The 13153-nt window shown below is 39.0% G+C and overlaps 1 protein-coding gene across 6 annotated transcripts in view; it reads right to left on the bottom strand.

The window, feature by feature from the left end:
* Positions 1-1140: 1140 nt before the first annotated feature.
* mtcl2 (microtubule crosslinking factor 2) overlaps positions 1141-13153 on the bottom strand; it is a 95817-nt gene continuing 83804 nt past the window's right edge. For 2 of the 6 annotated variants that reach the window (XR_015523211.1, XR_015523209.1), the window contains exons 11-15: positions 10026-10286; positions 7923-7993; positions 6384-7836; positions 4725-6228; positions 1141-1725 (exon numbers count right to left, since the gene is read on the bottom strand). Coding sequence is in view for 2 of the 6 variants with exons in the window: in XM_087306595.1 (XP_087162721.1) it covers positions 6070-6228; positions 6384-7836; positions 7923-7993; positions 10026-10286 (1944 nt within the window). In the remaining 4 variants the exon portion in view is untranslated. Of the gene's footprint in view, positions 6229-6383; positions 7837-7922; positions 7994-10025; positions 10287-13153 lie in introns of those variants that run through there. The other 4 variants (XM_087306595.1, XM_087306594.1, XR_015523208.1 and 1 more) reach the window with 3 other exon arrangements.

The raw sequence follows: 13153 nt of genomic DNA on the forward strand, positions 1-13153 counted from the left end.
AAAGACTGCACATCATTTTTTATTTTACTTTTTAACTTCCATGCAAGCCAACAGGTTAATAGTTTAACAGGTTAAACAGTGTTTAATAAAATACAAACTACGCATCAAGTTTTATGGACAGCTACAGTAGTAATGGCTATTTTACACGAAACATGTTTTGTGAACACTTACGCTGTCTGTTGGTGTTCTAGATTTGCTAGTTTCAAACCGCTAAATTAATATTTTTGGCTTAACATGCGTTAACAATGTTATAAACTATTATAGGCGAGGTCACATGTATATTTATGTTATCTGTTATTTAATTGGTAATATTTATTTAAGATACAGATCAGAAAAAACTATTTGTTAACTATTAAAGGGCAGAATTTTCACAGTATGTCTGATGATATTATTTCTTCTGGAAAATGTCTTATTTGTTTTATTTCGGCTAAAATAAAAGCAGTTTTAATTTTTTAAGGTCAAAATTATTAGCCCCTTTAAGCTGAATTTTTTTTTCGATAGTCTACAGGACAACGTTAATTAATAAATGTCAATTTAAGCTGTATAGAAGTGTCTTGAATATTGAATATTGTCATATTTAGTGATTTTGGGGCCCAAAGCAACTTCAGCCATGGGACCCCAAGTTCTGAAATGCACCCTTTCTACTTTTATTTAATATTTTTAATAATTCTGCTGTTTTGTTATATCACTTAATTTTCTTTTCTAAGTTTTATCTCAATGTAAGTTTTACATTTTAAATAATTAATGTCTCAAAATGATTTTACAACTAAAAATAATAATTTTTTTTTTTTTTTATGATTGAGGGTGGTGGATCTTTTGTTTCATATTATTACATACCATTATGTTATTATAATAATAATATATTTTATTATCTTTTAATTCATATTTAATTATGTAAAAAATGTATTTGTTTGACTCTCACTATACAAAATCTGATATAAAATGATGTTATTTATAGTTTATAGGTATAATTTATACCTATATATGGATTTTTCCTGAGGCCCTAAGCGGCTGCTTACCTTACTTATTAGTTAAATCTACCCCTGACTTTTATCCATTGTTAATTTGTTACGAGCATAACATCATACCTCTGACACTCTCCACCCAGATGTAAACAAGAATCACAAAAAATCCATCAAGAAAATTTCAGTATTTTTATTGTCAAAATGTTTGTATTTACAGAAAATCTTCTCATGTTTTTAATTCAGATGAGGAAAGGTACAGAATTCAAGCTCGAAGTTGGCAGAGACATTCAATGTTTCCTACACAAGGATAGAAAGAGTAAAAACTGTGTTTATTTACAGTATATTTGACTTCAAGTTAAATCATTTAAGATGGTTCCTCAATGTTCATCTGATCTCATCTTTTGCATTCAAAAGACTTTAAATGGAAACCAAAAAAACAAACAAATATACACATATTCTCTTTATAATAATTTAGCAAACGATATTGACAACAAGCGACAAGGTGTTTTATATATTGCTAGGCTTTAAAACAGGATAATGTGATGACACAATAGCGATAGAGACCATTATTGTGAATGGGAAGGCCAATCAGAAAGCTGCTCCTATGCAAACATCTGTTTCAAATCTAAAACCACCAATCCTTTTAAACTAGTCACTGGTTTAAAAAGTGATTGGCATCATTTAGATTCTAATACCAAATTTGGAGAACTATCAAACCATCAGTGGGTTTGCTTTAAGACAATGGTCTCAAACACAACTCCTGGAGGGCCACAGCTCTGTACAGTTTAGCTCCAACCACCTCCATCTTACACCTGCTTAATAATCTCTAGTAGTCTTGGACACCTTGATTAGTTGGTTCAGCTGTGTTTGATTAGGGTTGAATCAAAACTGTAGAGTTGTGGCCCTCCAGGAATCGAGTTTGAGACCTATGGTTTAAGACAGGGGTGTCCAAACTCAGTTCTGGAGGGCCGGTGTCCTGCAAAGTTTAGTTCCAACCCCAATCAGACACACCTGGGCTAGCTAATCAAGCTCTTACTAGGCCTTCTAGAAACATCCTTGCAGGTGTGTTGAGGCAAGTTGGAGATTTAAGCTGCGGTCACACTAGAGTTTGATAATGTGAAATTCTGTCGTGCGGCGCTGCGAAAAGGGGCGAGAATAAACAAGATTATTAGGCTTTAAAAAAGCGAGCGATTGCTCCATGTTTTAAATTTCTGTCCAGAGAGGTCATGTTTTGATCCTCGGTTGGTCTCACGCAGTCAAGTGATGCGATTTCGCAGGTCAGAGTTCACCAAGCTTGAAATTTGACTCCTATAATGACCCTGTGATTCCAGTCTGATGCAATCGTGTGCATATGAATGAAAGTCTATGGGGAGAAAAGCCCAGTGTGACCACAGCTTAAATCTGCAGGACTCCAACCCTCCAGTACAGAGTTTGGAAACCCCTGGTTTAAGACTTTAGAACTTGATGCATTGACTTTGCGAGCACTCAAATGAAAATCTCCTAAGGTAAGGTCATTCCCTCTGTTTTTCAGAGATCATGTGACCAAATTTAGAAGAGTAAATAACATCAAGACTAAACGGCTAAGGGACACTTGAAGAGATGATACAGTGTTTGTCTGATATGGGTAAGTGAGCAACTTTAGACTCAGGAAACATTCGAACAGGTAAGAATGGCTTATAAAGATAGGTCTGACTTACATTTCATTAGATTTCACTTGTAAATGTCCTCAAAATGTGTTTTGGCTTCTGTAATCAATTACAGTATTCACTATATAATCAATTTGCAGTTCATTTAACGTTAGCAATACAGACATTGTCTTATTTTCATACTTTTCAAGAAAAAGAGGGGGTCATTAGCTAACAGCAGACTTTTGAAAACATCTATTTTTCCTTAAAAACAGATTATCTTGTTTGAATTTTTAAAAAGGCACTCTAGTGACCTTCAAAATGACACATGAATGGGTTAAATGAAATGCAAGATACAGTTTCGAGTTAAGAGGTAGCTGTGGGACATATGGCAAGGCTGTAAGGAGGCATTGTTTGAGACATAATAGGCTGGGTTTTTAATATCTGCTCGTGTTTTTTAGCCATACAATTGAGAAATGTGATATTCTGAAACTTTACTAATGCCCGATTTATAAAAGAGCTGACTCAACAAATTCGCATGGCTCGAGAAATGCATACAAAAAGGTTCCTCTAATGTACTGTCATCAAATCTAGGAAAAGCACCATCAAAAGGCTAGACTTCAGTTTCTGCAGCACCACTCCAACTAGAGATTGGAGAAAAAAAACACATTACAAACGTACTCGACGCTTATGCAGGAGCAGCTACAGGGAGGCACACACTCGTATTACAGTAACTGCATAGCTACGTCAACAAACGATCCGCTTATGGATTATATTTGGGATTATCTGATAAAATCTCTCTAATCTCAAAATCTCACTGGGGGCAATTAATTAGCATTCAGTGTTTCAGTATTAAACATATCTGTTTATATATGTGATATCTGCATAATTAGTATTTTGTGAGACTTAAAATGTGTTCTGGAAAATAGGATTATGGATTTTAGTCAGGGTAAGCGACAATTTAATTTGACACGACTGAGGCTTTGATGGATTGAGGTGCATTCTGGCCTTTTCAATCGTGCCATACTTGGGTCTACATGGTGTCTCATTTTAGAAGGGTGCTCGAGAGCACCCACTTTAAGCCACTATGCGCTTACCACAATTGATAAGTAGCTGACAATCTTTGCATAATTTCGGGCTCAAAGGGTCGATTTAAGAGCGAGATCTAAGTTTACAAAATTTTCATTCATTAATTTTGCTTCAGCTTAGTCCCTTTATTCATCAGCAGATTAGACCAACAACTTATCCAGCATATGTTTTACGCAGCGGATGCTGTTCCAGCTGCAACCCAGCACTGGAAAACACCCATACACCTTACATTTACACACATACACTACTTCCAATTTAGGCCCCGTTTACACTAGTGCGTTTTAGTTTTTAAAAGTGGCGTTTTAGATCACAAACGATGCCCGTCCACATTAGCGTTTTACCTAGCGTCTCTGAACATATCTCCGTCCACACTACGCCACCAAAAACGTATATCACGTGACCATTCGCGCACTCTGGGCATGCACGTTCTAGTATAAACAGAAAGCTTGCGTCTTGCTCTGCATTTTGTTATTGTTAGTCAACAAACGCAGGTTGAACATTAAACGCGATGGCAAAGAAAGCAAGAGAGGTATTTTTGTGGACAGACGATGAGGTTGAGTTGTTACTAAATGTAACAAATGAATCACTGCACAATGGCGCCTAAAACAGACAATAGTGCAAACAACGCTCCCATTTCTGTGCCCATGTTGATGTTTACAGTACTGTCTTCCGGTAGCGTTAAAGCCATGTGTTATAGTCATGTGATAGGGGCTTGATGAATAAGGGAAGGACACGCAATGACACGAAAGCCCCAATCAGGTAGCGAATCTCAGAAGCCCTGCCTCCGTTTTCAGATGTCTCCGTTTTTCCTCATCCACACTGATGATTTTAGATGTTTGATGTTTTAGAATGAAAACGGCCTCTCCAGCGTTTTCAAAACACTCCGTGTTTGGCATTTGAGAACTCCGGCGTAGTGTGGACGGATGGCGTAACCTTAGCAAAACTTATGCGTTTTAAAACTAAAACGCATTAGTGTAAACAGGGCCTTAGTTTATTCAATTCACCTATAGCACATGTTTTTTTGGTTTGGGGGAAACCGGAGCACCTGGAGGAAACCCACAGGAACACGTGGAGAACATCCAAACTCCACACAGAAATGTCAACTAACCCAGCTGGGACTTAACATTAAATTAAAATTGGTGTTTACCGTGACTAAGACCCATTTCAGCATGATGACGAAGGTTGAAGAGGTAGACAATGAAAACAATTGCAGAAGATACACCAAGGAACATGTCTTCCATAACCAGGGGGTAGGAATAAAAATGATCGATACACTTTAAAAATCATTACAACATCCTAGCCAGGGAATGAAGATTTTACATGTCAGTGCTCTAATGTCCAAACACTTGAACAGTACAAAGTACCAAAGCAAACATAACAACTGCTATCCTTCTACTCTACAGCTACCAACGTGCTTTTCGTAGACATCTTCAGACAGCATAATAAGAATATCAAGTTTGTAAAAAGGACAGGTTCATAACGTATCTAGTCCTATTTTTAGAGAAATCCAGGGTTGATTAAGAGTTTCATATTTTGGCTGGTTGGAAAATTGAACATGGTCCAAAGTAGTTGCAGAACAGAGGTTGAAACAAGCTTTGCTGGTTTATGATTGTCTGTTGAGATGTGAGCTCAAAACCAAAGTTGAGACCACATTGGATTTCCTGGAAACTTTCTTCATGACCACCAAAGGCAAAGGGAGTCCATTGTAGACTTTTGAAAAAGCTGACTTCGAGTCCACCATGGGCTGGTTATGGGATAATTTTACAGATATTCAAGCAATACTATCTGTAGAATAGAGAAAGGGCCAGTCGGCAGTGAGGGATATTGTTACTCTTACTAAAGGCCATTTTGAGGTTCTAGGTTTTTCTTATTTCATTTGCATGCTGTGCGTTCCCTTTACATCTACATGACTTCAATAAGACCTGGTGTCAACTTGAGTTTGGCTATGCTGTCCTGTTGGCTGGATGACAAACAACGGAATGGCAGAGTTTAAGGTAAAGTCTGACTGGACGATGGTAGAATGGTAGATTTTAAAGGCAGGACAGGCTGGTTTACTCTGGAACAAAGGACATACAATGTGAAATCTGGCTGGCTGACAGTGGAATTGTGGAGGTAAACACTCTCCCCTTCCTTGGCGTTAAAGTGTGCTGGTTACACTGAGGTCTGGTTTGGAAACTCTCCAGATGCACAAACTCTACAAGATCCTATTGTTGTAACCCTGAAGTCTTGTTTTGAAGGTATGAAGTATATACGTAGGTTTGTCTAAGGGTGTGTCTGTATGTGTTGGTGTACTTATGTGGCAGTGGATTTGTGTGGCAGTGTGTGTGTGGGGTGTGTGTTGACAGTTGTTTTCTTTGTATATATTTTGGGAGGTGTGAGCAGAAGCTGCCTCATTCCCTCTCGTTAATCATATTGACTCGTTCTTCGTTTCCCATGGATGACTCTTGCACTCGATGCTTGCACTGGCCATGAGTATGTCGTGTGGTAGAGCGAGAGTGGCGGGCAAAACAGGTAGTGACAGTTTGTGAGTTGCAGTCACAAACTGAATCCTGTAAAAAGAAAAGTTTATTTTTTAAGACTCTTTAAGACATGAACTTGATCCATTCTTTGGAGGAGGAGGGGGTTTGAACAATCAGTTGTTTATGATTAAACAATCATCTAAATCAAGACTGGTGATACTGTTACTTGAATTAGATTGTCTCACCTCCACAGTACTGGAGCTTGAGCTCATTGCATCCTTTCCTGTGGCTACCAGTTCGTCTCTTTGTGTTTTCATAAACCTCTTATTGACTATCTTTGTGATGTTATCTGTGCTGATCAAAGATCCAGGCATGCATTCAGGCTTCGGTTCATCAATTATGCTCACTGATGTTGTCCTGCCGCAAACATTACGAAGAAATTCTTGAACCACTCCGTACTTCTGAGCTCCGGCTTCTCCCAGACCAACGCCGATACTTGGACAAGACGGTTTACCGGCAGCTTGCCTCCCAGGACAAGTATCTGCTTTCCACAATGATTCAACACTTCCAGAGTGTTCCACCACACTGAAGAGACTGGTCAAGCCATCATTGAGTCCACTAAGCACTGGGCTATCACGGGTGGTGGTGGAACGAGCCCAGGCAGAACCATTTTGAGATCCAGTTCGGTTATGCAGATTCCAGACACTGCGATCCCTTGAAGATGTTGATGAGGTCTCGAGTTTGGAGGAGGAGGTGGAAACCCTGCGTGTGAGCTTAGGTGAGCCATATTTGGGAGAGCAACAAGGTCTATCTATGCGACTGTGGACTTTGTCCAAAGATGAAGAGATCTGTCGAGAACGTGCAGATGCAAGTGAGGTGGATGGACGAGGAGACCATGCTTTCCCTTGAAGGCCTCTTGCTGTTGAGATGGGTACATCAGTTTGCATACCAATGCTGACAAACTGTGCAGTCTGCGTTCCTGTACTACAAACACCAACTGTCTGGCTCCCTGTATCTTTGCTGCATTTCCTTTCCAGGGAACTGGAACGAATGGCCTGTCGTACACAATTGGTCATCTCCTTCATGTCATCGCTAAGGTTGCCTGAAATCTCTAATCCATGGAAAGGTGCAGAACCTCCTGTCCGCCCTTCAAGCAGATCTCTGTGCTGCTGTGAAAGTGAACTCAACCACTGCTCGTATGCAGATGGGGAAGTTGTCAATAATGGTGCAGATGCAGCAATCTGACCAGATGGATCTATCATTGCTGCATCCCTAGATGATAGTCCTTGTTGGTAATCCTGCTGTGTGTTTTCTTTGACTGGCCTCCTCTCCATTCTCCTCACTGTCGGAGGACTGTAGTAGATGCGGATGCCCGTCTTATCTGGAGCGGTGTAGCTTCTCTGAATGTACTCCTTGTTCAGCTCCAGCCCTGGAAAGCTGCTGTTAGAGTTGGTGCTTGGGCAGTCCCATGTCTTAAACTGGTCACCCTTCTCCAGTATGGCTGAATCACTGGTCAGGTACTTCCAGTTTTTATTGTTGAGATCACTTAAGTCAGTGCGAGCCAGAATAGAAGCAGGAGCAGCAGATTGGTGCTGTGCCATGGCGTACTCTGGTTCCCCAATGACCTTGTGACTATGAAGGAGTAGACTGGTGTCTAGCAGACTCTTCAACTCAGTGAGGGTGGATATTGATTTGGTCCTGTAGTAAGAGATTGGAAAAGATTACAAAATAATAATGCCTGATTAAATGGGAATGCAGATTATTTTGTATGAAAGTAATTTTACCTTTGCATTGCTGAACTACCCGCGACTACATCAGCTAAGGCTTCCTTCTCTGAAGTTTTGTCATGGAGAGACTGAAAGAGAAATGATCTATTTTAGTATGTCATGGCCACATCCTGTCACAATACACCCATTCATTTATGTGGCATTACTGAGTCAGCCAATATTCTCCTCAGGAAATTAGGTCATTCAAAACAGCTAGTTTCTTCTGTGGGACTAATGATTGTGGTATGGTTCATCACGTCTAAGTAAATGACCCAATTTCTCTCAGTGAGGCATGGTATTAGAGTTTTCCATTCAGGATGTTAAATGAAACAAAGATATTAGAGCCCCGAGCCAGACTTGTGACAAGAGACAGAGTAGGAGGAAGATGTAAAGAAAACTATAGTCCTATTAGTTTTTCCAGTCTTATTACTTGTAGTGCAGTTAGCACAGACACACTGACCACACTGTCTCAGGCTTCTTTCCAGCTGGACTACAGATACTCTGCACAGCCGCATATAAATGCAAAACCAGCAATTCCAGATAAGTGATGCAACATACAGGGAGTCAGCCTGCAAGCGCTCTGCGGAAATGTTTAGAGATACTGTCATATCCGCCAATTATGTGAGGGGAGCCCTGAGTCAGTGAAGGAAGTGTGGGGATAAAATATGCACAAAGTATGTCATGATGACACCCTCAAAGACCCAAATAAAACAACACTATTAAAAGGACTTTGAAAAGTAACATGAAAGTAACAATTAAATTAAGGAAACAAGCTTTGAAAACAGAAAACAAAGGCCTCTCAGGCCTCCCAGGCCATAAAAATGACTGTTCACAAATTGTAAACTTCAGTCAGTGCAGTGTTTGCTTTAGTGCCGTAACACACTCTGTATCTGGGATTGAAGTCTTCTGGCAGACCTTTCCCTATCCCAACCTCCCTCTCTCTCCAACCTTGCTTATCCTAATAAAGTATTAGTCCTAAACCTAAAAAAATCAATATTAATTGCATCCAAAAATAATTATTTGTGTTTACATAATATATGTGTGTCTAAACATATTTATTATGTATATTTAAATACACACGCGTGCATACATTTGAGAAAATGTTTATTTATTTTTTGATATAAGGTTTTATGTGATTGCCCAGCAATGGAGGAAAATATAAATATATTAGATGATATAAATATGCACTCACAGGCCACTTTATTAGGTACACCTGTTAAACTGCTCGTTAATGCAAAACATTCCGAGCAGCCAATTACATGGCAGCAGCTGAATGCATTTAGGCATGCAGACATGGTCAAGGTGATCTCCTGCACTTCAAAATGAGCATTAGAATGGGAAAGAAAGGTGATTTAAGTGACTTTGAACGTGGCATGGTTGTTGGCGACAGCTGGGCTGGTCTGAGTATTTCAGAAACTACTAATCTACTGGGATTTTCACGCACAACCATCTTTAGGGTTTACAGAAAATGGTGCAAAAAAGAGAAAATATCCAGTGAGGGACAGTTCTGTGTTCTGAGTCTCGATTGCTACTGCAATATTCGGATGGTAGGGTCAGAATACATTTAATCAATGGTTCAGGCTGGTGGTAGTGATGTAATGGTGTAAGGGACATTTTCTTGGCACACTTTGGGCCCATTAGTACCAATTGAGCATCGTGTCAATGCCACAGCCTACCCAAGTATTGTTGCTGACCATGTCTATAACATCTGCAGCAACTGCGTGATGCTATCTCGTCAATATGGACCAAAATCTCTGAGGAACATTTCCAGTACCTGATTGAATCTTTGCCACAAAGGATTAAGCCAATTATAAAGGCAAAAGAGGGTCCAACTCAGAACTAGATAGGTACCTAATAAATGGCCGGTGAGTGTATTTTATTATTATTATTATTTGAACACTTATTATTTGTGTTCTATTGTAAAAAGATATTTATTTTAGAAATTAAGAAGACTTGACCACTTACTATTATTTGTGTTCTATAGAAGAAAGATATTTTTTTTAGAAATTAAGAAGACTTGACTTAACATCAAACTAGATTTTAGCATCATGAAAATAAATAAGCAATGACAGAATTTTCATTTAAGCAAACAAATCCTAACACCACAATATGACATTCTACCTGTGCGCCTTTGCTCTGCGCATCGCGTACCCGCTGATCCCATTGACTTCTTTCCTGGTTGAAGTGCTCCAGAAGCTCTCGCCGCTCTCGGCTCCAGTTTTTCTCACTGATCTGCAGTTGTTTGGTAAGGTCCATAACAGCAGCATAAGAGTCCGCCAAGAGATGTTGATGCTCCTCTCGCTCCTTTTTTAGTGCCTCCTTAAGGTCTGAAAAATCCTTTTCACCCACAGCCACAGACGCCTTCCCCAGCTTACCCTCCAGCTGATGACAAAGATGAAGTGCAAATTAGAGACTGAGACAAAAAAAAGAATGTTTGAAATCTTACAAGCAGAAGTGACCATATTTATATGCAGTCTGAGTAGTATCCAGACATCAAGGCAGGTTTATAGATTTCATTTTACTATTACACAAAGAGATCAAAGTGCAATTAAATGTGCCCAACATTGACAGTTCTTTAAGGACTGTCTGTTTACACTAAACAACATCAGCTCTATGTATTGTATCGACAGTTTTACAACAGCTTCAAACAAGGCTCATTCAATAAAATTGGTAAGTAGCGATGGTAATTAGGAAGCCGGGCTACTCCTCTCCTCGTTCTCATATGAATTCCTCCTGCTCTCTCAGCTGGAGCCGCAAATCTTTAGAACTCATGAACTTCACGAGGGTACGCGAGTCAGGTTATTAAAACACACAGCCTGCTGGGAACTCATCAGACAATCAGTGACTGGCTTCTCACAGTGATAATGCCTAATGAGTTTTGCTTTGGATGGCAATAAGAGGTTAATGGGTTGATGTGGTTTATTAAAAGAGGACAAAATATATTTGTTCCAGATTCCTCTTCATATTTCATGATTATACCAAAGAAAAATGATCCAGAAATGCTTATATTTGTTGATGTGGCTTCGGGGCTTGTTTATTTTTATTTTATTTCATTCACATTTGACTCACATTGTTAATTAATAATACATTACAATGTGCAGGAACAACTGAAAGTTTTATAACATGTTATGTTCTGTTAATACAGCGATAACCCATTTTCTGACAGGCTGTAATTAGTGCCATAGAGTTATAAGCTCATACTACGGTGTAAAATCCCACATCTCTTGCTTTATCACTTGGCTTATTCTCTGAACCACAGTCTTAGAAAAACAAAGGAAGTGCGCATAAAAAGGAGGAGTGGCAGGGAGGAAAGGATCTGTGTAATATTGACCTATTAGACAAGTAATGGTGAAAGTGGTGCATTAGTGTCATTAGCTTCTCTGGGGAGTCTTGAGGCTTTTGCTTTGGGTGCAATTTATGAGTGTACTTTTTTTTGGCCGTAACCTTTGTAACAATGAAGGGAGGAGAGTGTATTACGGCTAATCTGAACACAACAGATTGCATGCCTGCCTCTGTATGCACTGATTAGGACATTTACAGAATACACACACTTGACTTAAAGCTGCAGCACATTTTCTGCTCTATTAGTGGCACAAAACACATTGTCTTAAATAATGAGTACCCAAATAGTTTTCCAGAAAATGCCTGATGTCTCTGATTGCATCTAATTTCAGAGTCTATGCATTCTAAAAATGCATGTGCCAATGGATAATGTGTATGATGGCATTTTACCTAAGATATATAGGCAAGGCAAGTTTATTTATATAGCACATTTCATACACACTAGTAATTTAAAGTGCTTTACATAAACAACAATAAAATAAAATATACAAGTATAAGAAAATTAGAGAATATAATGAATAATTCAATATTATCTTCTCTTGTATCTTTGCATTGCAATTAGCAATTTGAAAAACGTTGATACACCATTTGATATTCTCCAGTGTATTCTCCTGAGGTTGGCTATATCAGTGGTACTCAATCACCTGGCCGGATCAATTGGTACTGGGCTGCAGAAGAAATAATTAATTATTTTTGTTTTGTTTATTACCTGAGTCTTTTATTTTGATTTAAAAACTTTATTTTGAAAAAATGACCCGATTCTCTCGCTTGCATCTTGATCACTTGAGCCCCCAAATTTAACACACAAGCAGCAAAATGATTAAGAAACAGACGTCTTTGGAGAGTTCCTTTGTTAAGGGGAAAGGGCCCAGTGAAGGACCCGCAAACTGCCGAAGCATAGATCTGTTACCTATTTGTCAACAAATCAGGTGAATCTAGCATGTCTGTGCAAGAAGATCAACTACTGGAGATCATTTAATGTTAATCGCATATTGATCTTTTCTGGGGTTCGTGCTATTTTGTTATTTCCAGAGTAGGTGTGCGACTTGCACATGCAAGCGAAATGATGCGTTCAAGCCTTCAAGGTGCACCCAGTTAAATGAATGACGTAAGCGCACCTCGAATCATGTGACAAGAACTGACGATCAGCTTCATACTTTGTATGAAATATACACATTTCAGTAGACTAATTATCTCAGACAAACACAGAACACCCAAACATTGCAGTGCTTTGTAATTTTCTCCATAAATAAAACTTCTATCAGAGTGACAGCAATGTTTTGTCAACTTGTCGTCTTCTGAGAAAGCGGTTGATGGCTGCCTAGCAATCTACAAACCACCACCAATGCCACATTTTATAATATCGTTAAAATTTTAACGATATTACCACTTTTATCGATTCCAACTTCTTAATTTGTTGCAACGAGCCTTGTCGGTGTCCACTCAGGAAACGAAACCATACTTATGACCGTTTGGTTATGTGTGTTAAGTGTGTTAAGTGTGTGTGTGTGTTGTTGGCGAGTGTCCGCAGCACAAGCCTCTGCTGAGTGAGCACTGACAAGCGAAAACTGTGCAGGCTTTATATTGACCATTTTGAGGAATGTAAACTATAACAATGGTCCTAATGCATTTCCTGTTTCACATTTTTAATTCCCATAGCTTCCGAGAATCCAAAAAGGTCCACATATTGATAAATAATGTTATGATAGCTGTTTTAAGGTGAAGATATGATTAAATTGCCTCTTGTTACAGTTATGAAATATTATGATATCAAGCAGGAAATGTTCAAGGACGTAATGACATTACCACATTGAAATGGTCTATACTTGACGTACTCGCCGTTGTACTATTGGGCAGAACAAGACGAACATTTTTTCACGTGACATTGCCAACAGTCCAGACAAATA

The sequence above is a fragment of the Danio rerio genome, chromosome 23 (genome assembly GCF_052040795.2).
Source record: "Danio rerio strain M-AB ecotype USA chromosome 23, GRCz13ab, whole genome shotgun sequence".
Classification (NCBI taxonomy): domain Eukaryota; kingdom Metazoa; phylum Chordata; class Actinopteri; order Cypriniformes; family Danionidae; genus Danio; species Danio rerio.